Genomic DNA, 26,730 nt, shown 5'->3' with positions numbered 1-26,730 from the left:
CCAGAATATTGGATAAGATAAGGGGGGGTGGGATTATGATGGATAATATATTGATAGTTGTTATTTATTGGGATATGGGTGGGAGGGGTGGGTTTCTTATATAATTATTTATTTGGAATAATACAAATAAGAATGTCAAGTGATGAATTAAGGTATTTCTGAATGAATGTTGTACACTTGTTGTAATTTTTGAAAATGAATAAAGATTCAAATAGCAAAAGTACAATATATTTCTTAAGGATAATCAGAGTAGAATTATTGCAATTATTAAAGAGTTATTGCAATTAATGTAATTTCTATTTAGGAAATGAATCTATTGAATTGTACAGTTTTAATTTCTTTCCGAAAAGCGCCGTAGGTCAACCTGGCTCCACTAATGTAATTATCAACCCAGGACTGCTGTTTACTTGCTTGAAACATAAAAGTCCTATCTAAAAATGACCTGTATCTACAACCAGTAATCTTTGTATAGACAAATAAATTACAATTTCTGGTTCTCCTCGTGGGGTTGTATAGCACAAAATGAGACAAAAGTTAGGTAGGGGCCAGTCCCCAAATCAACTTAAAACAAATAAGAGAATTTGAATATTACTCGTGCCTCCACCGGTAACCAGTGCAGCAATCTATAGTAGGGATTAACATGATCTCTTTTCTTCAGTCCGAATATTAGATGGACAGCCGTGTTCTATATTATTCTCAATTTTCTCATTTTTTTAGGTATACCCAAATAAACAATATTGCAATAATCCAATATAGATAGAACCAATGGAAAGATAACGTTGACATCATTGGAATCACAGAAACATGGTGGACTGAGGAAAACGTCTGGGACACTGTGATACCGGGATACAAACTATACCGCAGAGACAGTGGCTCAAAAAGGTGGGGGTATTACCATATACGTCAAAGAGGAAATTTAATCCATTGGAGAGAACACGCCACAACAGACGAATAAGTTAGAGTCTCTATGGGTAAAACTTCCGGGAACGAATGGACTGGACATGAAGATCGGCATCTACTACTGACCCCCAGGGCAGTCTGAAGAAATTGATAGAGAAATGACAGACGAGATTAAACTGCAAAGGAGGCAACACAGTTATCATGGGCGACTTCAACTATCTGGGGATAGACTGGAATCTAGGCACCTCCGGCTGCGCTAAGGAGACCAAGTTCCTGGATGCTGTAGGCGATTGCTTCCTGGAACAACTTGTCAAGGAAAATACTAGAGGAAATGCAATACTGGACTTAATTCTAAACGGACTGCGAGGACCGGCACAAGGTGTAGAAGTAGAAAGAACGCTGGGAAACAGCGATCACAACATGATCCGCTTCAACCTGGATACAGGGGCGAAATATTGGACCAGAACAACGGCCACGGCATTGAACTTCCGAAAAGGGAATTAAGAAGGGATGAGACTCATGGTGTGGAAGAGGATAAGCGCTGTAAAAACGCTAGAGCAAGCTTGGTCCCTTTTTAAGGACACAGTCACCGAGGTGCAAGATCTTCATATACCATGTATCAACAAAGGATCCAAGAGGAAAAAGAACAAAGAACTGGCGTGGCTCACTGTATAGGTGAAGGAAGCGATCAGAGACAAGAAAACTTTGTTTAAGGAATGGAAAAGGTCAAAAACGGACGATAACTGGAATAAGCACAAACATCAACGCAGGTGCCATAAGGTGGTAAAAGGAGCCAAAAGAGACTATGAGGAAAAAATAGCCAAGGAGGCGAAAAACTTCAAGCTGTTCTTTCAAAACATTAAGGAGAAATGACCCGTGAAGGAAGCGGTGGGGCCGCTGGATGACCATGGAATAAAGAGAGTGCTAAAGGAGGACAAAAGAAATCGCAGACAAATTGAACACATTTTATACGCAACATACCGGAACTCATCAGGCTTTATGCTGGAAACGAAGACGGGAAACTGACAGGGCTGACGGTCAGTCTAGAAGAGGTATACAGACAGATTGATAGGCTAAAGAGCGATAAATCCCCAGGACCGGATGGCATCCATCCGACGGTCATCAAGGAACTGAAAAGGACTATAGCTGAATTGCTTCAACTAATAGCCAATCTGTCAATCAAATCGGGGAAGACTGGAAGGTGGCAAATGTTACGCCGATCTTCAAAAAAGGGTTCAAGGGGAGATCCATGAAACTACAGATCGGTGAGTCTGACCTCAGTACCAGGAAAGATGGTAGAGGCGCTGATAAAGGACCGCATCATTGATCACATTGACGGACACGGTCTGATGAGACCAGCCAGCACGACTTCAGCAAAGGCAGATCTTGTCTGACAAACTTGCTGCACTTCTTCGAGGGGGTAAACGGGCGGATAGACAAGGGCAATCCAGTCGACATTGTTTATCTGGATTTTCAGAAAGCGTTCAACAAGGATCCACATGAACGACTACTTCGGAAGATTGCGAGTCATGGAATCGAGGGTGAAATACTCACGTGGATCAAAAACGGGCTGGAGCATAGGAAGAGAGTGGGCTTAAATGGACAATATTCGGACTGGAAGAACGTCACCAGTAGGGTGCCGCAGGGCTCGGTGCTTGGACCCGTGCTCTTCAACATCTTTATAAACGATCTGGAAATTGGTATGACGAGCGAGGTGATTAAATTTGCGGACGATACTAAGCTATTCAGAGTAGTGAAGACGCAGGAGGATTGCGAAAATCTGCAACGTGACATAAACATGCTTAAGAAATGGACTTCAACATGGAAAATGAGGTTCAACGTGGATAAGTGTAAGGTGATGCATGTCGGTAAGAAAAATCTCATGCACGAATACAGGATATCCGGGGCTGTACTTGGAGAGACCTCCCAGGAAAGAGACTTGGGAGTTCTGATCGACAAGTCGATGAAGCCGTCTATGCAATGTGCAGCGGCGGCGAAAAGGGCAAACAGAATGCTAGGAATGATTAAAAAGGGGATCACGAACAGATCGAAGAGGGGTATCATGCTGCTGTAACGGGCCATGGTGCGCCCTCACTTGGAATACTGCGTCCAGCACTGGTCGCCGTACATGAAGAAGGACACAGAACAAATATGTGGAGAGTGATGAGGAGAAAGCAAATGTGCTAAACAAATACTTCTGTTCTGTGTTCACAGAAGAAAATCCTGGAGAAGGACCGAGATTGTCTGGCAAAGTTACACGAGAAAATGGAGTAGATTCTGCGCCGTTCACGGAGGAGGGTGTTTATGAGCAACTTGAAAAACTGAAGGTGGACAAAGCGATGGGACCAGACGGGATCCATCCCAGGATACTAAGGGAGCTCAGAGAGGTTCTGGCGAGTCCTATTAAAGACTTGTTCAACAAATCTCTGGAGACGGGAGTGATTCCTGGGGATTGGAGGAGAGCGGATGTGGTCCCTATTCATAAAAGTGGTCACAGGGATGAAGCAGGAAACTACAGGCCGGTGAGCCTCACTTCAGTTGTTGGAAAAATAATGGAAGTGTTGCTGAAAGAAAGGATAGTGTATTTCCTTGAATCTAATGGGTTACAGGATCCGAGGCAACATGGCTTTACAAAAGATAAATCGTGCCAAACGAACCTGATTGAATTTTTTGATTGGGTAACCAGAGAGCTGGATCGAGGACATATGCTAGATGTAATTTATTTGGATTTCAGCAAAGCCTTTGATACAGTTCCTCATAGGAGGCTGTTGAACAAACTTGAAGGGCTGAAGTTAGGACCCAAAGTGGTGAACTGGGTCAGAAACTGGCTGTCGGACAGACGCCAGAGGGTGGTGGTTAATGGAAGTCGCTCGAAGGAAGGAAAGGTGACTAGTGGAGTCCCTCAGGGTTCGGTGCTGGGGCCAATCCTGTTCAATATGTATGTAAGTGACATTGCTGAAGGGTTAGAAGGAAAAGTGTGCCTTTTTGCAGATGATACCAAGATTTGTAACAGAGTAGACACCGAAGAGGGAGTGGAGAATATGAAAAAGGATCTGCAAAAGTTAGAGGAATGGTCTAATGCCTGGCAACTAAAATTCAATGCAAAGAAATGCAGAGTAATGCATTTGGGGATTAATAATAGGAAGGAACCGTATATGCTGGGAGGAGAGAAGCTGATATGCACGGACGGGGAGAGGGACCTTGGGGTGATAGTGTCCGAAGATCTAAAGGCGAAAAAACAGTGTGACAAGGCAGTGGCTGCTGCCAGAAGGATTCTGGGCTGTATAAAGAGAGGCGTAGTCAGTAGAAGGAAGAAGGTGTTGATGCCCCTGTACAGGTCATTGGTGAGGCCCCACTTGGAGTATTGTGTTCAGTTTTGGAGACCGTATCTGGCGAAAGACGTAAGAAGACTTGAGGCGGACCAGAGGAGGGCGACGAAAATGATAGGAGGCTTGCGCCAGAAGACGTATGAGGAGAGACTGGAAGCCCTGAATATGTATACCCTAGAGAAAAGGAGAGACAGGGGAGATATGATTCAGACGTTCAAATACTTAAAGGGTATTAACGTAGAACAAAATCTTTTCCAGAGAAAGGAAAATGGTAAAACCAGAGGACATAATTTGAGGTTGAGGGGTGGTAGATTCAGGGGCAATGTTAGGAAATTCTACTTTACGGAGAGGGTAGTGGATGCCTGGAATGCGCTCCCGAGAGAGGTGATGGAGAGTAAAACTGTGACTGAGTTCAAAGAAGCGTGGGATGAACACAGAAGATTTAGAATCAGAAAATAATATTAAATATTGAAATAAGGCCAGTTACTGGGCAGACTTGCACGGTCTGTGTCTGTGTATGGCCATTTGGTAGAGGATGGGCAGGGGAGGGTTTCAATGGCTGGGAGGGTGTAGATGGGCTGGAGTAAGTCTTAACAGAGATTTCGGCAGGTGGAACCTAAGCATAGTACTGGGTAAAGCTTTGGATTCTTGCCCAGAAATAGCTAAGAAGAAAAAAAAAATAAAAAATAAATTTTTTAATTGAATCAGGTTGGGCAGACTGGATGGATCATTCGGGTCTTTATCTGCCGTCATCTACTATGTTACTATGTTACTCGAAAGGGTCCAGAGAAGAGCAACTAAAATGGTTAAGGGGCTGGAGGAGTTGCTGTACAGTGAGAGAATGAAGAAACTGGGCCTCTTCTCCCTTGAAAGGAGGAGACTGAGAGGGGACTTGATCGAAACGTTCAAAATACTGAAGGGAATAGACTTAGTAGATAAAGACAGACTGTTCACCCTTTCCAAGGTAGGGAGAACGAGAGGGCACTCTCTAAAGCTAAAAGGGGAAAGATTCTGTACAAACGTAAGGAAGTTCTTCTTCACCCAGAGAGTGGTGGAAAACTGGAACACTCTTCCGGAATCTGTTATAGGGGAAACACACTTCAGGATTTCAAAACTAAGTTGGAGAAGTTCCTGCTAAACTGGAATGTACGCAGGTGAGGCTGGACTCATTTAGAGCATTGGTCTTTGACCTGAGGGCCACCGCGTGAGCGGACTACTGGGCAGGATGGACCACTGGTTTGACCCAGCAGCGGCAATTCTTATGTTCTTATCTTTTCAGTGCTTCTTTAGGAATGATGTTGGAGGACAGAAGGGCAGATGTAGTTCTCCATAGCATAAATGCACAGGAGGAGAGTCTTTTTCAATTGAAAGGAAGCTCAGGATGAAGGTGCAAGGGGATGGACTCAGAAGTAATCTAAGGAAATACCTCTTTACTGAAAGGATAGTGAATTTGTAAAGGTTAAAGGGGAGGGATGGGACTTCACCTATCACTTTTTCTGTGTGGTTTACGTGGGGCAATGAGGTGTTAAGTGACTTGCCCAGATTCACAAGGAGCTGGAGTGGGAATCAAATTCGCAACTAGAGAATGGCACGGTTGACCGTTACCCGCGGGCAACCCGCTGAAACGTGAAGAAAAAAAAACTGGTTGCCGCGCATATGGAGACAAGGCCATCCTTGGATCGGTGAATGAATGGGCTTGTCCCCACAGTTAAGTATCTTGTGTGCATTGCCTCACTTCTTACCCCTCCTGGTCAGCAGCCCTAGCGATCACGCGGACCAGCAGCTCCCTCCCTCCCTCCCCTGGCGATTTTCAGTTTTCTCTCTCCAAGCGGCCTGAGCCTTTTCACAAGTCGCATGTGCGGCTGTCCTGAAACGTCACCTCTGACGCGAGCTGCCCAGGCAGAAACAGAAGTTGCGTCAGCAGAAGTTTTAGGGCAGCTGTATGCATGACTTGTGAAAAGGCTCGGGCCGCTTGGAGAGAGAAAACTGAAAATTGCCAGCCAAGTTGGGGGGAAGAGGTGCCCAGATTGCGGCGATCGAGAAGGGGCTGCTGGACCGCACAAAGGGCGCTGAAGGGAAGTGGAGAGAGAGAGGGAGGGGGAGGGAGGATCAGACCCTGCATAGAAGTGGGTAAGAGAGAGAGGAACAGATGCTGGAAAGAAGTGTTGAGGAGAGAGAGAGGGGAGCAGACACTGCATGGAAGTGAGAGAGAGAGGAGCAGACACTGAAGGGAAGTGGGGAGGGGAGAGAGTGGAACAGACGCTGAAGGGAAGTGGGGAGGGGAGAGAGGGGAGCACATACTGGATGGAAGGAGGGGATAAATAAAAAAGGGCACATGCTGGATTGAGGTGACAGATACCAGATCTGAGGAGAGGAAAGGATGAGAGAGATGCTAAAAACTAAAAACTACCTGGGAGAGGGAGTGAGAGACTGAAGGGAAGAAGACAGAGATGCCAGACCATGGGGGAAGCAGAGGGAAGAAGATGGGTGCCAGACCAATGGTTGCAAATTATCCAGAATACTGCGCTTTAGGTTTATTTATGGACTGAGGAAATATGATCACATCACATATTGTTATTGTGAATTACATTGGCTATCCGTGGAGGCACAAATTCTTTTAAAATTGCGATGTCTCTATTATAAAGGTATGTGTCTAGTTCCTTCCTACCGAACAGATTTGTTTTGTTATTCTTCTATGCATTATTCGCGTATTACCAAAGCCTTTTTTGGTTTTCCACTATCCAAGGGCTGTAGGTACAAAAGATATCATGATAAAACCATCTCTTTTCAAATTGCTCTATGGACAAAAATTTCAAGCGGCTATCATCATCAGCCATTACAGGAAACAAGACTTTCTTGTTTATCAAATTTCTTAGCTCTTAATACCAACGTATTTTTCATTTTGATTTATGTATCAGAGTTAGTCTTTTGTAAACCGCATTGAATTTTACGGTAATGGCGGTCTAGAAATAAATTCTTATGTTATATTATGAGATGGAAAGGGAGAGGTGGACAGTTTCTGGTAGAGGCATAGAAATAGAGCAGATACCATATGGAAGAGGCAGAGAGAAGGCAGACAGTGGATGGAAGAAAGAGAATGATGAGAAGACGAGGAAAGCAGAAACCAGATGACAAAGATAGAAAAAAAAATTATATTTCTTTTCTTTTTTTGCTTTAGGATAAAGTAGCTGTGTTGATAAACATTTATAAACAAAGCCCTGCCAGCAGAAGATCACTTCCTCTCTGATTTATAAAATGACAATTGGTACAGAATATTGTTTATTTTTATACTTTAATAAAATTAGTTCAGTATAAAACTATTCGAGGCTTGTGCGGATGGTATCAGATGGTTTGCGGGGACGGGGACCGAGATTGCGGGGACAAATTTTATCCCCGTGTCATTCTCTATTCACAACCTCAGGGTACTGAGGCAGCTGCTCCAACCATTAGGCCATTCCTTGTTCCATGCTTTCTATAAATTCATATACAAAGACTGAATATGAATTCAAGAAAGCATGGGACAAGTACAGAGGATGTCTAAGGAAGAGGAGGGGATAGTACACCATATGCTGGATATGCCATATGGCCTTTATCTGCCATTATTTTTCAATGATTCTATGCAATTTGAAGGAATAAAATATTTAACCCCTTGACAATTTGAAAGCATTTTTTTTTTTTACAAGGGGGACAGGTAGTTGGGGGTGGGGGGTTCTGTGCTCTGAAAAAGGGAGGGCAGGGGAAAACAAAAACTTTTTGTCCATATGACGGCTTGTTATTTAATGGTTGTTAATAAAAGAAAAAAAAAAATCAATCTTAAAATACGTACATGCCTCCTTGTCACTCTACATAACCCTGGGAGGGGGGGAAATCTTAGAAAAGATCTTTACATGCAAAATATTGTTTATAAAATTTACCCCCTAAAGGTTCTTCCCACTGCCATAAAACAGAAGAAAACTTCCAGTGTAAACTTACAGAACTAGAAATGGATACTGTAATTTAACCAACTTACTTTTCTCGTTCTGCAAACCTTTCCAAGTTCTTTAACCTTTGCTTTTGGTGCATGTTGGCATGTAAGGGAAGTGGGTTACAGTCTAAGATGGTGAGAAGTCCATTAAGCCGCTTTATGCAGTCAATACTGTTTGCAAAGACCATTGTCCTTCCAGGGTACTGAAGCAGGAAGTAATACAGGTAGAAATCTTTCTCATCCCTTTCACAGTGAATTCGCGTCTCTGTCAAAGTTTCCACGGTAGCCTCTTTTCGTGTCAAATCAATCACTTTCGGTTTGCCCCGCACTCCAATTTTTTGCATCAGCTCATCAAGCTTGGAAGCTTTGTCCATCTTCTTAGTGCCCTTCTTTTGCAAAACCCGCAGAGGGGTCTGGTGCACCAGCGTCAAAGTGGCAGAAAACACAAAGGTCTGCCTGTTTGGACTGAACTGAGAATCATTGAGCATCTCCAGTAGCTGAGACAATTCTACAAAATGGCCTCGTTCCACCATTCGGTCTGCCTCATCGATCACCAGGCATCTGCCAAATTACAGACAGTATTCAGAAGTTAGTTCCACTAGAACAGGGGTGTCAAACTCAATCACATTAAGGGGCCGAAATTCAAAACACAGGTTAAGTCATGGGCCAGATCCTGCCCAATCTCCACCCCAGATCTCGCCCCCATAATAATACTAATTATAACACCATTTTTTCCATTCATATATATATGAAAAATGAATGGAAAAAATGGTGTTATAATTAGTGTGTGTATATATACAGTGGTGCCTCGCATAAAGAACGCCTCGCACAGCGAACGCTGCACACAACGAACTTCATGTCATGATTCATACAACGAACTTCGTTTCACACAACGAAGTCGCCCGAGCTTCCACGATCACTGCCGATGTATTGCAACCTTCCGCGCAGGCACTGCAGGCAGTCGTTAGTCACTGCGCTTAACGCGTTTCACATAACGAACTTTTCGCATAACAAACTTGCTCCTGGAACGAATTAAGTTCGTTGTGTGAGGCACCACTGTATATATATATATATATATATATATATATATATACACACTAATCTAAATCTAAATCTAAATGAAAAATGCATTAGTATTTATATATATATATATATATGAATACTAATATATATATATATGAATACTAATGCATTTTTCATTTTGATTTATGTATCAGAGTTAGTCTTTTGTAAACCACATTAAATTTTACGGTAATGGCGGTCTAGAAATAAATTCTTATATTATGTTATGAGATGAAAAGGGAGAGGTGAAGTTTCTGGTAGAGGCATAGAAATAGAGCAGATACCATATGGAAGAGGCAGAGAGAAGGCAGACAGTGGATGGAAGAATGAGAATGATGAGAAGATGAGGAAAGCAGAAACCAGACGACAAAGATAGAATTTAAAAAATTCTATTTCTTTTCTTTTTTTGCTTTAGGATAAAGTAGCATTGTAACTGTGTTGATAAACATTTATAAACGAAGCCCTACACACACATATACAATATAATCTTATTAACACATAATGGTAATGGTTAACCACAAAATTAAACTACACAAACACACTGTATGCTTCTCAACATTCATTCTTACCAGAACACAAATAACCCCTATGCAAATACGGGACCAAAAACTTAAAGTGCTAATATATTTTACAAAACACCCTACGGTTTTGCATGCAGTACAACCTCCAGAGAAAAAGAAACAAATGTATTTCTTCCTGAACAGTGCAAAAGATAGCAGATTAAAATGCTCAAAACTGACACAATTCAAACTTGAAAATAAAACCATTCCCTCTACCTTTGTTGTCTCTCTCCCTCCGGCGGGTGTCCACGCTTCTGGCTGGCTTCAATCTGGCTGTTTTATGCGGGCCGCGGTCCGATACCCCCTGGTGTCATCTTGTGGCTGGCTCCCTCCTCCTCACAGCCAAAGTGTGCAAGGAGCCGCGTGCAGCGGTTCCTCGTGCGTCCTGAACCTGAACTGGAAGTCTTCTCTCTGACATCGCAACATCAGAGGGGATGCTTCTGGATGAGGTGTGGGACACGCAAGAAGCCACTGCACGTGGCTCCGTTCACATTATGAGGAGGAGGGAGGGAGCCAGCCACAAGATGGCACCAGGGGGCATCGGACCGCAGGCCACATAAAACGGACAGGCGAGCTAGATTTGGCCTGCGGGCCTTGAGTTTTGACACCTGTGGACTAGAAAAACATCTATCCCTTCTTCTGGAAGGTCATTTACCTGCCTCTACATGATGTACATGCCTCTACATGATGTACATGATGTACATGCCTCAAACTGTGGATGACAACAGTTATTTGCATGTCTACAGTATCTTGACTTTAAACAAGATCCCAGTGAGCTTCAGAACAATACACACAGCCACCTCTGGGGTGGAAGGTCATGCACATATTTCTAGTACATAGACTGCATGAATGTTTCTAACAGGGAGAAGTAGTCATGGCTTTTGCTTTAAATAATCAATTGCACAAAAGAGTTAAGTGATTTGTTCAAAATCACAGACTCAACAGCACAAGGAAGCAAACCCAGAAGATTTGATATTTTTCCCCATTTTAATGGCATTTTCTAGCCAATAGGACATACTGCCTTAGAACTGCAAGATCATTACACATACTGGTGGAAAGATGTTAATTCACAAGAGAAAATAATTGTTTCTCTTTTCTCTGTATCTAGTGAAAGGGAAGGGGGACTTGTATACCACCTTTTTGTTGCTTTGCCATTTCAAAGCCGACATTCATAGCGGTGAGCACTGGAGGATTAAGTGACTTGCCCAGGGTTGATTTCACAACCTCTAGGTGCAGCTCTACTACTGAGCCACACCTTCAGTCTGTCTTAGTATGGCAATTCTTATGTTCTTACGTGAGCCAGCACAGGACAATCAAGCCATTGTGACATCACTGATAAAGTTGGCTCTTAGGCATTGGTGGAATGAGGCATTATGACATCAATCTTAGCTCTGGAATGTTGCTACTCTTTGGGTTTTTGCCAGGTACCTTTTTGTGACTTTGGCATTTCAAAGTGGTGGGGTAGTGGAGGATGGAGTGACTTGCCCAGGGTCACAAGGAGCAGCACCGGGATTTGATCTCAGAACCTCTGGGTGCAGAGGCAGCAGCTCAACCAGTGAGCCACAGCCCTTTCTTTACCCATACAGTCTCGTCCTTTATCCAAATGCCCTGAAACATAATCATGTATGACCTCGAGCAACATCACAGTATCACCCCTACTTCCTAAGTTTTTTCTATTAAGGCCAGATGCTCTCCTGATGATTTCCTTTCACCGGTATCTGGCTCTATCCTGCCCTCGATAGCCATACATGCTCTTTTGAGCAGTATTCAGAGCCTCAACCAGCCATGGAACCAGAATCTTGACAAGAATGCTAAACTTGTCCCTGCTCAATAGCAGAGTATCAACCGCTGGGCACCAGGGCCCCTGCCTCCAACTTTTCTGCCTTGCCTGCAGCCCGCCACCCACACGCACCTTGAACTTAATCAGACATCACCAATAATTGGTGGTCAATGCACTCAGTCAAAGTCTCGTAGCTTCAACAAGAACATATGAAATAAAAAAGCCATTTTACCTTAGCTGGCGGAGATTGCAGAGGTGGGGATGCTTCTCCCTGATCAGCTCCCAGAGACGGCCTGGCGTCGCAATCACAATTTCTGGCCTGCGATTCAGTATTCTTTGCTGTTTCTGAGGTGCCATTCCACCCACCACAATGGCAGTTTTAATACCTGGGATACAAGTTATTTATTTCAAACCTTTTCCATACCGCATTCCTGTATACACATTAAAAAGGGAATTTTGTAAATGGCGGCCAAAGAAGGTCTGGGAAGATCTGCGCTGAACTAGTATTCTGCAAAGGGTGCTCTGCGCACAGCCCCCTTTTCAGATTACTAGCTTAGCACAGATATTGCATCAAACTACGAGTGCAGTACTTACGTCTGCTGAAACTAATGGCAATTGGGCGCGTAAATTACCGTATTCTTATAACATCATGCCTAATTTCTGAGCGCACCCTGACCCATGCCTCCTTGAGCTGTGCGCTATAAAACTGAGGCGCCCATGTTATAAATAGGGCACAGGGAAGAACCACAGGTAAAACCAAATGAGTGCCAATTAACACCAATTACTGATTATTATTAACGGCTCATTAATTGGTTTACACACAGATCTGGGATCCACACCCAAATTTCAGTGACCTACCGTATTTTCACGCATATAACGCGCGCGTTATACACGATTTTTACAAACCGTGCATAACCTTGCGCGTTCCCCCCCCCCCCCGACGTCCGATTCAACCCCCCCCCCCCCCCGCAGGATCGTTCGCACGCACCCGCACCCCCACCCTGAAGGACCGCTCGCACGCACTCCCACCCGCACCCCCACCCTGAAGGACCGCTTGCACCCCCACAGCCTCCCGACCCTCCCCCATCATATAGAAGCTCCTACCGGTGTCTTGCTGCTTCCTCTTGGTGGTCCCGGCCCTTCTGTGAGTCCTGCGTCTGCGCTGCTTCCTCTTCCGGCAGTCCCGGAGTGCGTGCGAACGGTCCTTCGGGGTGGGGGTGCATGCGAGCGGTCCTGCGGGGGGATGAATCTGATGTCGGGGGGGGCATCAGGCTTTCTGGATGGGGACAGGACTTCAAGGGGGAGAGGAGAGTCGGGGCGGGTGAAAGGAGAGTCGGGGCAGCATGCGCGGTATATAAAAATTTATTTACATAAATTACAGTTTCCCGCGCGCTATACCCTTGTGCGGTATATGAGTGAAATACGGTACACAGAATCCAGGGATCAGATGGCAATTCTTATAACCGAGCGCCTCCATGTAGGCATTTTGGGGGAAATTCTAAAACCAGCACCCTACCAGCACCTAAGTTAATTGAAAAACGTTATTAGAAACAGCAAAAAAACCCCAAAAAAACGGCAAACTTGAACCACTTACTAGCGTCTAAAAAGGTGCCAGATGTGGCGTTAGGCAGCCTAAAGCGCTTACATAGATGCAATTCACGCAAAGATAGGTGCCAGAAATGTAGGCTGGGAAAACCCTGGCGTACATTTTCAGCGCCTATCTTTCCTGCAGGCGCAATTCTGAAACTGGCGCCAATGTGGGATTGGCACGCAATTGGTGGCCGCTGATATCGGCGCCAGTTACAGAATTTGGCCCTTAGCCTGTTCTATAATGGCACATGGATGCCCAGGTTCCATTATATAATACTAGCAGACCCTGGTACTGGCGTATCTTACATTTGCCCACTGCAATTCCACTAGTTATACACTTGGCTCAACTGTGGGTGTGTAAATGTTGCAGGGATGCAAGTGACTCGCAGGATTCTGTAAGTTACATGCATAAGACCTGCCCCCTGCACTTGTGCATTATGTGACTTGCCCAGGGTTACAGGGAACAGCATGGGGTTTGAACCTACAAACTCAGGGTGCTGAGGCTGTAGCTCTAACCGCTACGCCGCACTCTCCTTGGCCTCTTTTATTATACCCGACCACTTTGATTCCCTTCATCTCATCAATTAACTACATCTAGTAATGTAAGTTAGGAGCGCCGTTACAGAATAACACTTAGGTGGTCTGCCGGTACTTTTGTGGTAAGTGTACACTTATGCACATATGTGTTAGCATTCTGAACATTCATGCATACAAGGGCACATAGAAACATAGAAACATAGAAATTGACGGCAGAAAAGGGCCATAGCCCATCGAGTCTGCCCATACCAATGACCCACTCCCTGATTCTTACTCTCCTAGAGATCCCACCTGAATATCCCATTTTCTCTTGAAATCTAACACGCTGCTGGCCTCAACCACCCGCTGAGGCAGCTCGTTCCAATGATCGACCACCCTTTCGGTGAAGAAGTACTTCCTAGCATCACCCCGAAATTTCCCTCCCCTGATTTTCAGCGAGTGTCCTCTGGTTACCGAAGGACCTGTAAGACTGAAGATATCATCTTTCACCTCTATACGCCCAGTAATATACTTAAAGGTCTCAATCATGTCCCCTCTCCCTCTTCGCTCCTCCAGTGAGTACATCCGCAGTTTTTTTAACCTTTCTTCATACGTGAGATCCCTTAGCCCCCATTATTGTCATTGGATGATGTATATATTCTTCAGTACCGTGCCAACGTAGTCATCCTTTTAAGGCAAGTGGCCTCAAATGCTTCCCTAAAGCCAAATGCAATCTGTAAGATTTCAAGGCATAGAGGGCAACTCTAACTTGGTGCACCACAATAGAATATGGTTAACACCAGTTAGGCACATTTTTTTTTTAATTAATTATTTATTTAGTTTTATAAATATACATTCATACAGTATGTATATAGGGAAGAGAGATTTAACATATTAATTAAAAAAAAAGGAAAAGAAAAGAATTAAACAAATTCCGTTACAATATCAATCATCTCTCAAACAAAAGTCCACATTATAGGAAAAGCAATTCACATTGATAGGGCCTTATATTATACAGAAATTTAAAAAACATACAAAAATGCAGTGTTACTTCTTCAACTAAATGAAAACTAGACCTTATTCCACTGTGGGAGCCCTGGACAGAATTACTTCCTTTAGCCTCAAGGAAAAATCGTAACTGCGGGGGATCAAAACAAATATATGAATGTTGATCCAACAAGATCAAACATTTACAAGGATATCTAAGTTGAAACTTAGCCCCCAAAGATAATACAAATTGTCTCATTTCCAAGAACTCTTTCCTTCGGGATTGAGTTAATTTAGATACGTCCGGAAACATCAGTTAGGCACATTTAAGCCATTATACAACACTAGCACGTACACCGATGTAAGCTGGCACAGCTCAGTGCATCACACAAATATGCAACTGATGGCAACACACCATAAGAACACAAGAATAGCCTTACTGGGTCACACCAATGGCCCATTTAGTCCAGTATCCTGCTTCCAACAGTGGCGAATCCAGGTCATAAGTAAAAGCAGTCCCCACAAACACCCACACTGGGTCTTGAATCCCCTCTTCCTTGCACTGCTGCACCCACGTACATCCCCCCCCCTCACAGATATGTGCTATGCAAATTTAATACGTACTTTACAGAATGGCACCTAGGCGTTATAAGCATAAGTGGCAATTGTTGGCGCCTCTAACTTGCAAAGAATTACTGTTATATAAATTAGGGTTTAATAGGGGGATAGTATCAAATACATTGGAAAACATCAGGCAGTCCTTCAGCTGCATTTCTCTGCACATATAAGGCCCAATTCTCACAACGGCAGTAGTAGGCGTCCTACCGCCGTCTAATGGATCAAGCGAGATGCACAATTTTTTTTTTTTTAATCGATGCGGTGAAAGACACCTACACTATAGGTGTCTAACTCATGCTCACGGATGCCTAAGGACGGCATAGGTGTAGCTTATGCCGAAAGTGGCCTTAGACATTCATGGGCACACCTAGGTATTTTCCTAGGCGCAAGTAGGCCTGTAAAACACATCTGTACAAGGTGTCTATACAAAAAAATAGATGCAATTCTGGACATGGGGGCCTACCGGTCATTGACATGCGACAGGAACTCGTTTTGCAGGCACCATTTCCAGAATCAGGCCCATACTGCTCAGCATGATTTTATATCTTTAGTGAGAATGTGCAAGGTTTCATCTTGACCCGAAATTTCACAAATAAAACTGCATCCACAAACCCAGAATGCTCAAGTCTTCTTCCCCCGGAACACACAAATCAAAGTTCTCTCTCCAATATGTCCTATGCACAAGTTCGGTCCTGAGCTACAAAAGGTCAGGTTTTCAGGATATCGCTAATGAATATGCACGAGAGATTTGCATTCCATGAAGACAGTACACATGCAGAGCTCTCTCATGCATATTCATTAGGGATATCCTGACAATCTGTTTGAGACTCTTGAGGCCTGATCTTACGCACTCTTGCTCTGTGGTGATGATAGGAAGCCCACAGCTCTCAGGAGCAGTGACATCATTTTAGCGCAATTTTCCTGTTATGGGAATATAATGCAGACTCTGACAAAGCTCATGGTTGTGATGGATATACGACCAACTAGGGATTTTTAAGAGAACAGAGGCTTTTCTAATCAACACATCAGTCTTAAAACGATGTTTCATGACCCTCAAGAAGCACGGATATGCGTTTCTGACATCTAAGGCAGTTCAGTGCATGAGCAAATCCAGAACGGGCAGGGAAGCTGCTCTTTGCAATTGATCCAAGGAGGCATCGCGAACCATGAATGACATTACGGTGTGTATCTTGAATTTATTAGGTACATTGCAACTAAAATGAAAGAGCCAGTTATTCGAAATGAAAAACAAGTTTAGGAATCCGCTGGACCGAATCGGCCAAGTTATAAATGATGACAGCTTAACTCAAGCTTCCCTACATCTAAATTCATCCATCACCACAACTCTGCAGCTCAGGGAAAAGATGCCTGGACACCCTTCACTGTTGGAAATTCTGGTCCCCAAACACCCTAATGAGCACAAATCACTTGCCTATCTCTTTTTTTCCCTTTGATCTCAATCCTAATATAAAGTGTTCTGTGCTCACCAATGACCTACCAGCAGCATTCGCACTCTGATTGGAAACTCTTATATCTTGGCATCCCAAGTCCTCTAAATTTTCTTCACACTTCTACCTCTAACCCTCTGTTGTAGTTCCTTCCTATTTCTCCTACTGTAAACCGCGTCGAGCTCTACGAACGTGGAGATGATGCGGTATACAAACCTAAGGATTAGATTAGATTATTTCTATGTAGCACCTATATAAGTGTTTATAGTTCACACACTTTGGTCATATGACTACCACTCCTAAAAATAAAAATCAGGCAACAGGAATCATTGCTTTAACTTTATACTAGTAAGATTTTAGAGAAATAAAACATTCTGTTGTGAATCTACTCACCAGTAAATTTGGCCACAGCATCAATATGATGTTTCACCTGGACAGCCAATTCCCTTGTAGGGGTCACAATCAGGCCTAGTAAAGGATGACATTTGCCAGGGCCAACAGTTGTGAAAGCTGCTGTGTGGGTATCAAAATCAAACTTTGTGGTTTTCAGCTCCATGCAGCCTGCCAGAGGTGAATCTCCGTTGCTCTCCTCGTCGTCCTCTGAATCTTCATCAATGGAGCTAAAAGTCAGTTTGGGAGCTGTCTCATCAGCCACGTCCTTATGAGGGCTAGCTTCCTTACTTTGGGAGACACCTTCAGTGTTCTGCCACTGCAGGATTGAATGGATCATTGGGATTGCAAATGCAAGAGTCTTCCCACTTCCTAGAAAACAAAGATTCGGGGTTTTATTTTTTGCTTGGGAGGAGGAAGGTGAAAATCAGCTCAAGGGCAGAAAGAAATGTATCCATGGCATTAAGAGCACAAATTCTGCTCATTACCCAAACTCTAGCTGTTCAGAAATGGTTTGTGTTCCTGCAGAAAAAGGTTTTATACTTTTTTTTGTTTTTGTAAATAAGGATGTCTATATATAAAACTAAATAACAAGCCAATATGGCTTCCATTACAGAATTCTTACTGCCTGAGTGCCTCACAATCTTAAAGTGAAAGTCAATCCAAGGCTAACAGATCTACCATTCCCATTCTGGTTAATATGATGAAAATTCTACGTGGTGCCTGTATCAATAAAAATCAGTTTCATAATTAATGTTAATGACGTCATTAATGAGCTTTAACAAGCTCAGAATGACAAAAAAATAAAGGTTAATTGGCTGGTTGCCTACACCCAGGAGCCTATCACCATGTAGGTGTGATTGGGGGGCGGATCGGGGGCATTTTTTAAAGTTAGGTGTTGGTAGGTGTCTCTAACAGAATTGTTCCTACATTGTAGGCATGGTAAACCCCAGCCTACATTAGAGATACAGTCAAACCTCGGTTTGTGAGTAACCCGGTTTGCGAGTGTTTTGCAAGACAAGCAAAACACTCAGCAAACTTTTGTGACTCGCAAACCGAGTGTTGACTCTATTTGCGAGCACCCCCCCCCCCGCGTGAACCTGCACCCCCGCCCAAACAACTTAAACTTACCCCGTCTAGCGCAGGCACAGATCGTATGCCTAGAAGATCTTCCGGCTTCTGCCTGCCTGCCTTGAGCATGCATTTGCACATGCTCAAGGATTTCTAATTCTCCCTCTCGCCGAGCAATTCTGATCCAACTATTGGCTTCAGAGCCAGGAATCATTTCTCCTCAATGCTGAAACACTGACTAGAGACAGGAGTTCATGGACATGAACAGAAGAAAGACAATGGGGCCACAATTGGCCCCCAGGCCTTACACTGAAGAACACTGCTCTAGATTATAAGCATTTTTTAGAAGGGGCTTATTGTACCTTTTTTTTTTTTAAAGTGTAAAGTATCTTAAGCATTATCTGGAAAGGCATGCAAAAAAAGCAGTTATTTACCGTAACAGGTGTTATCCAGGGACAGCAGGCAGATATTCTCTATATGTGGGTGACGTCACCGATGGAGCCCCCTAGCTGATGTTTTCGCAAGCAGACTTGCTTGAAGACCATCAAGCTTGCGATTGGCCCGCGCATGTGCGCGTGACCCTCCCGCCCAGTCTAGGGCATACGTCTCCTCAGTGTGGCCTCAGTTCAGATAGCTAGCAAAGAAGCCAACCCCGGGGAGGTGGGTGGGTTGCGAGAATATCTGCCTGCTGTCCCTGGATAACACCTGTTACGGTAAGTAACTGTGCTTTATCCCAGGACAAGCAGGCAGCATATTCTTTACATGTGGGAGACCTCCAAACTAACCAGAATGAGATGGAGGGAGAGTTGGCAAATTAGGAGAACAGATTTAGCAAAACTGACTGGCTGAAATGGCCATCACGCCTGGAAAAAGCATCCAGACAGTAGTGCGAGGTAAACGTATGAACCGAGGACCAAGTGGCAGCCTTACAGATTTCCTCAATCGGAGTTGAGGGGAGGAAAGCAACAGATGCCGCCATCGCTCTGACCTTGTGGCTCGTGACTCGACCCGACAGGGAGAGACCAGCCTGAGCGTAACAGAAAGAGATACAAGCGGCCAACCAGTTAGAAATGGTCACTTAGAAACAGAGCGACCCATTGATTATGATCGAAAGAGAGGAACAGCTGGGGAGCAGAACGATGAGGAGCAGTGCGCTTCAAGTAGAAGGCCAGCGCACACTTACAATTAAGAGAATGCAGAGCTACTTCTCCAGGGTGAGAATGGGGCTTCGGAAAAAACACAGGAAGAACGATGGATTGGTTGATATGAAACTCAGAAACAACCTCAGGCAAGAACTTAGGATGGGTATGGAGATCCACCTTATCATGATGGAAGACAGTGAAAGGTGGATCTGCAACCAAAGCTTGAAGATCACTGACCCGATGGGCCGAAGTGAGAGCAATAAGAAACACAACCTTCCAAGTAAAAAACTTCAAGTGAGCCTGCGCAAGCGGTTCGAATGGGGGTTTCATCAAATGAGCAAGGACCACGTTAAGATCCCAAACCACAAGAGGAAGTTTAAGGGGCGCATGAACGTGGAAAAGGCCTTTCATTAAGCGGGAAACCACAGGATGAACAGAGATAGGCTTCCCGTCAATTGGCTGATGAACAGCAGCAATGGTACTGAGTTGGACTCGAACCGAAGAGAACTTGAGTCCAGCGCCAGACAAGTGTAAAAGATAATCCAGGACAGCAGATAAGGGGGCAGACAGCGGCTCCTGCTGTCGAGTATTACACCAGGAAGCAAAGCGAGTCCACTTCTGATGGTAACATTGGCGAGTGGACTCCTTCCGAGACACCTCCAGGACGTCCAGCACAGGTCGTGAGAACTGGAATGAGGGCATTAAGTCTTGAGGAACCAAGCCATCAAGTGCAGAGACTGTAGGTTGGGATGAAGAAGAGAATCTCGACTCTGTGTAAGCAGAGAAGGAAAAAAAGGCAGAAGAGGTTCCCTGGAACTGAGTTGCAAAAGAAGGGAGAACCACAGCTGCCGGGGCCACCAAGGAGCTATCAGAATCATGGTGGCATGCGAGGACTTGAGTCTGACAAGAGTTTTCAGAATCAGAGGGAATGGAAGGAACGCATACAGAAACAGGTTCGTCCAATCCAGCAGGAAAGCATCCGTCTCGAGTCTGAGAGGGGTGTAAACCCTGGAGCAGAAGCAGGGCAACTTGTGATTGAGGGGAGACACGAACAGATCGACGTCTGGAGTCCCCCAACGAGCAAACACCTGACGCAGGGTCAAGGAAAACAAAGACGCAGGCACAGTGACTCAACTGAAACTAACCAAACAAGCCGCAGTGCAAGAGGGACAACGATATCGCGCGAAGCAAGGGAGCAGTGCTTCTGGTTCCGCAGAAAACAGAGAACTGAGGCCACGCTGAGGAGATGCATGCCCTAGACCGGGCGGGAGGGGCACACACGCATGCGCGGGCCAATTGCAAGCTTGAAGGTCTTCAAGCAAGTCTGCTTGCGAAAACGTCTGCTAGGGGGCTCCGTCGGTGACGTCACCCACATGTAGAGAATATGCTGCCTGCTTGTCCTGGGATAAAAAGCAATTATCAGTTAATTACTTCCAGCACAAAAATACTGTTTTCCTTTCTTACTTTTTTCTAACCATAATCTATATATATATAAAATCGGAGGTGTGTATGTATGTATGTATGTGTGTGTGTATGTGCCGCGATCACGCAAAAACAGCTTGACCGATTTGAATGAAACTTGGTATGCAGATCCCTCACTACCTGGGATGATATGTTCTGGGGGTCTCGCGGCCCACCTGCACATGTGGGCGGAGCTACAAACATAATATCAGATTTCACCCATTCATGTCAATGGAAAAAATGTAAAAAGCTGCCATTCTCACAGTAATTCAACAACGGCTTGACCGATTTGAACGAAACTTGGTATGCAGATCCCTCACTACCTGGGGTGATATGTTCTGGGGGTCTCGCGGCCCACCTGCACACATGGGTGGAGCTACAAACAGAAAATCAGATTTCTCCCATTCATGTCAATGGAAAAAATGTAAAAAGCTGCCATTCTCACTGTAATTCAAAAACGGCTTGACCGATTTGAACGAAACTTGGTATGCAGATCCCTCACTACCTGGGGTGATATGTTCTGGGGGTCTCGCGGCCCACAACTCTATGTTTCTTGCTCAAGGGTGGGTTCACCCAAGAATTTATATGTTCTTGCTCCAGGAGGTGAAACTAAAATTGTTGTTTATAATCACGTTTTGCGTTAGTTGTATTGTATTCATTTTGTCAAATATTTCACATTATAATTTGAATATTGTACTTTTTATTAAGCTGTAAAAAAAATAATTTCATTCACCACTATAAAGTATCTTTATTTGAATCCATTTACAGTGTTATTGCTATAATTAAATACCCATGCAACGCCGGGGCATCAGCTAGTCCTTGATATAAACAGGTGTCTCTCACCTCCCACTAAGGTTCCCAAGTTGTTCAGATATCCTTTAATACTCTTGCTTGCTCAGGAGACCAAACATGGATGTTGCCGCCTTCTCTCAGACTTCTAAGTCCTACAGTTCCATCCCTTGATGGATTTGAATGTCCATTCCTATACATCTCAACAGAAAAAGAGAAGTCTTCCTTTGCCCAGAAAAGCGAGAAACAAAACAAAAGAAAGGCAAAGCCGATGTCACAATACAACACAAGGGATTTTACTGAAAGTTCCTATGGGAAGTCCCAACTAGGATCCTGGTTTCAGCAGAACGCTGCCTTCCTCAGGGGACATACCAGCTGATAACAGGATATTACAGTGGTATCTCTATTTCAGGTAGTCTTGAAAAAGACCTTTAGGAACGTACTGAAAGAAGTATTATTGTCAGCCAAACTTCTAAAGAAAATTGTCAAGGAACTCTCAGTGAGAATCAAAAGCGTATAGTAAAAAAAAGTTTGGCTGTCAGTACGTTCCTAAAGGTCTTTTTCAAGACTACCTGAAATGGAGATACCACAGTAATATCCTGTTATCAGTTTGGTATGTCCCCTGAGGAAGGCAGTGTAGGATCCTAGTTGGGACTTCCCATAGGATCTTTCAATGAAATCCCTTGTGTTGTATTTTGACATCGGCTTTGCCTTTCTTTTGTTTTACTTCTCATTTTGCCAGATCTCCATCACTTTATTTTTTATAGGTATATTGAATTAGGACACAACCTTGTATCGCAAACATGTACTGTAATTATGTCATATCGCAACCTCTTAACTGTATTTTATGTATGTTTCACCTGTAGAAAACACATTAAATAAATAGACAAACATTGTTCCTCCTAGGCTAAATGTAGCCTCACAAATGTATCAAGCAGTATGTGATCTTTAGTAAGTTTAGGCAGCAGTAAATATATTACCTGTCTCTGCAGCACCAAGAATATCCATTTTGTCTCTAATAGCAGAAGGTAGAGCCAGTGCCTGAATTGGAGTTGGAGAAGTGAAGCCCAGTTGGCTCAAGGCTTTTAGGACTGATTTAGGTACAAAGAGATCTTTCCATGCAGAGACGTCAGTGTTTTGACAAGCTAAATCTAAGGCAGCCGTTGTCCAATTTTTTCCTTTCTTCGAAGTTTTAGGTAACGGTGCCTCCTCCTGAGAAGGAGGAGTCTTCTTTCTCACTTTTCCTTTTCTCTTTTTTGGGGACTTTTTTTTAACAGATACCGTTTCAGTTGCTACTTCTGGTTTCTCAGTGCACTTCTCAGTGACTTTGGCCTCTAAATTCTCCTTTGTGTCCACTGGTGGGTTACTTTGCACTGCCTGCAGATCTAATCTTTTTCTCTTTTTTAATTCAGATCTTTCGCTATTCCTTTTCTTTCTTTTTCTCTCTATGGGATACTCGTTCTCCTCTTTCTCTCCTTCACCACCATCTTCTCTCGCCGCGTTTCTCTTTGAGCCTTTAGACTGGACAATTTTAGAGGAATTCATCAATTGATATTCAGTGAGTTCCTCAAAGCACACCAGCTCACTAAACTGCTCATTGGCAAAGATGATTGGATCGACTGCTACTGGCTTCCATTTTCCAGTTACTTCTATACCCCTTCGATTCAATTTTGCTGACGATTTAAAAGGTCTTCTTCTCTTTGTTGTCTTCATTTTTACCTGAACAGATGAAAGAAAGCATTAGAACACACAGTACAAATTATTAAACCAGGCAACCAAGTGCAATTTTGTTTATTTGATTAGCACAGACATAATTGATATTTACTTTTTAAAAATTCATTAAAGACTTAAAATTTCAGACATGCAAAGTTGATCTTAGAAGAATATAATATAAGCCCTACCCCCGAAAATAAGCCCTAGTCGCCAGCAGCTGCTGACCCTTCCATTTCTCCCTCCCATCCGAACCCCACGAGACTGAAATACCTGGTAACAAACGGCAGCACAGGATACATCGCGGCCTTCTCATGCCCAGGCGTTTTGTATACCGCATTGCTGATGACATCATCAGTGATGCAGCAGAAAAACACCAAGACCTAGTGCCTTTTTTGGGCCCAAAATTAATATGAATGTCCTATTTTCAAGGAAACACTATTATTACTTTTGTTACTTTATCTTATATAACTTATTTCTTCATTTTATTATAGATTATTTTATTTTGTCTGTACACTACTTAGATAATATTTGAGTGTATCTGATTTACTGCTATTCTAATACTTCCACTGAAAGCAACGGAAACCCGGACATCTTAATTTATCCTTCTTTTTCTGGAGCCATATGGTAACCCTACACATTCTTTACACTTATTTATTTATTTAAAAAAATGTATTACTTGTGAACATCCAACAATTCTGTGCGAGATACATTATATATTAGATAAGATTGTGCGCCCACCAGGACAGATAGGGGAAAAATGCTTGCATACCTGACTGTAAACCACTTAGGCTATAAGTGGTATATAAATACAGTGGAACTTTGGTTTACGAGCATAGTTCGTTCCAGAAGCATGCTCGTAAACCAAATTGCTCGTATATCAAAGCAAATTTCTCCATAGGAAGTAAGGGAAACTCACTTGATTGGTTCCCCTCCCCCCCCCCCCCCCGAGGCCACAGGAAGAGTTCTCATGCTAAGGGAGGGTTCGAGCAGCGGTTAACATTCCATCTGTGAAAGTTAGGAAATAAGGGAGACACCTGTTGTTACTGCAGAAACAGCAGTATCTGTGTGTGTAAGAGATTCAGCACTTTCTGTGCTATATAAGACTTAGAGTCACAAACTGGACTTTTAATGTCGCTGCAGCCTTGGGAGTGCTGTGGATTGGATCCTTTCCCTTGATCGATCAGATTCCCGATCAGTATTGGAAGGGGGCGTGCCAGACATGGTGAAGTATTCTATTTGGTGTATATAGATATTCTCTGCTGATATCTTGTATAATATCTGATGTCTATCTGCATTATTTGTTTATTATCTGATGTTTATGCAATAAAGAATCATATTACTCTGAAGCTTTGGTGGAGGTGACTTCTACATACTCTTGCTAGATAAATACGTGGCAGAACACCCATCTGTGCTTATGAGCCCCCTATCATCTTTTCTCCCCATTTCTATTTCAAGCCAGCAGCAGCATGTAGGACACTGCTTTTCTCCTCTGCACTTAGGGCTGGATTCAGGAAATGTGCTCACCCTATATAAAGAATTGTGCCAAATGCAGATTCCGTGCCAGACTTATGCCTGGAAAAACCATGTGTAAATGCTGGTGTCTTACTTGGGTGCAATAGGTGGTAGTCTGAAAATCTATACCTAACTTTTCAGAATGCCCCCAACATGCCCCTTTTCAGATACCCACTTTAAAAGTTAAGCACAGATCTTTACAGAATAGAACGAAGTCAGAGGCACGCACAAAGCCTAACGGAAGCCAAATAATTGCTAAGGGATTGGTATTCACATTTTGACATGCAACTTTTGAGTGCCATATAGGAAATCCAGGGACTAGGCATGGTATTTATGGTATCCCAAACAGCAGAGGAAAAACACATCCTGGACTCCCACCCCATTACATTGATGCTGCCTGTAGAGCCCAAAATGGTTAACACATAGGGGATCATGAAACAGTGGTGCAAACAGCAGGGGCCTGGGTCCCCTTAGTTTGGCCACTGAAGCCCTGCCTGTGCACACTCAGTTCATGCTGCTTCTCAGACAAGACATGCAGGGCTCCGGGGACAAAACTTCAGCTGACAATGCTTGAGCAACCCGGCCAGCAAGGGCATGATCCCAGGAGTGGCAATGACTGCTACAGGTGGGAGGAGGGACCGAGAGGAAATGCTTGGTCCCCCAGTCCACTCTCAAGAAGGCCCCACCCCAATCAACTTCTGGCTTAACATCCCTGGGTTTTATTTTCAGATATACTAAGTCACACACCATCTAATTTCCCTTCTGGTTCTAAAACATAAGAACATGACTATTGCTTTGGGGAAAACTATCTGAAATTCTTTTATGAGTTCATTCACCCAGTTAGAAATTGATTTTGTCGACTGTGACAAATAGTTACTCGGGGTAGTTGTTTGAACATCTTTTATTTGGGTCCTTTAATTTGTAACCTGTCTTCTTGCAAGCCTAAGTAGAGGAGAATAATAGGAGATACCAAGGGGCTCGTTTTCAAAGCACTTGAACACGCAAAGTACCACAGTAACCTATGAACTTTGCTTGTCTAAGTGTTTTGAAACTCTGAGCCCCTCAAGTCACACGATTGAGCGCCCTCGTTCTCTAATACCCCCTCCTCCCCCAGTCCACGTGGCCTGCCGTCTATCTATACGTTCCCCCTCCTCTCCCAACCTGTATGCCACCCCCCCTCTCCTTCTCTTCCCCCGTAAGCAATTCGGCACCTCGCCCTCCCTCCTTCAATTATCCTACCTCCAAGCTCGTGCCTAGGAAGGCCCACCAGCAGCCTCTCCGACGTCCTCTCTCTGCGCCCGCCCCCCCCCTCGACGTCATTTCCGTCCCTCGGCCACGTTAACCTTCCCGGAGAAACGGGAAGTTGCGTCAGAGGAGGGCGGGTCACTGGAGGCGCGCGCAAAAGATTTGTCAGGGAGCGGGACGTTTGAGGAGGGGGAGGAGCTGGGCTCGAGCGTCTGTTTCTTCTGGTGTCGCTGTCTTTTGAGTTCCAGTGTGGAAGTAGCAGCAGCCCGCTTCTCAAAACTGCCTTCATTAACCCTTGTCACGTCTCTTTCAAATGCATTACATGTTTTCCCTTTTTTTCTAGAAATGCTACAGGGGCTCATAATCAAAACTTTAAAAACGTCTGATAATCAAAAACTTTAAAACCTGTCAGCACTTTGACATCCAAGTGCCAATAACCAAACTGTCTTTCTGGACGTGTAGCAGGACTTATGCCTCTGAATGCTGCTGTGTGCTCAGAGGTGAAAGGGGCGTATCTGGAGGAATGGTCAGGGCAGTATTTGGGCTTTAGACTTAGATGTCCTGCCAGGATAGTCAAATGTTTTACTAGACATCCTGGAGGAAACTTAGACATTGTGAGTTAGACCAGTGTCCTTCAACCACCGGTCCATGGA

The 26,730-nt window shown here is 44.0% G+C and overlaps 1 protein-coding gene across 1 annotated transcript in view; it reads right to left on the bottom strand.

Annotated features, from left to right (window-relative positions):
* DDX24 (DEAD-box helicase 24) overlaps positions 1–26,218 on the bottom strand; it is a 50,767-nt gene extending 24,549 nt beyond the window's left edge. The window contains exons 1-5 of the mRNA XM_033953344.1: positions 26,072–26,218; positions 22,588–23,326; positions 17,148–17,516; positions 11,828–11,981; positions 8,239–8,754 (exon numbers count right to left, since the gene is read on the bottom strand). Of these exons, the coding sequence (XP_033809235.1) occupies positions 8,239–8,754; positions 11,828–11,981; positions 17,148–17,516; positions 22,588–23,326; positions 26,072–26,152 (1,859 nt within the window). The 5' untranslated portion in view covers positions 26,153–26,218. The remainder of the gene's footprint in view (positions 1–8,238; positions 8,755–11,827; positions 11,982–17,147; positions 17,517–22,587; positions 23,327–26,071) is intronic.
* Positions 26,219–26,730: the final 512 nt, after the last annotated feature.

Source organism: Geotrypetes seraphini, chromosome 7 (assembly GCF_902459505.1).
Source record: "Geotrypetes seraphini chromosome 7, aGeoSer1.1, whole genome shotgun sequence".
Taxonomy (NCBI): Eukaryota; Metazoa; Chordata; class Amphibia; order Gymnophiona; family Dermophiidae; genus Geotrypetes; species Geotrypetes seraphini.
This window is presented reverse-complemented; position numbering and strand designations above follow the sequence as displayed.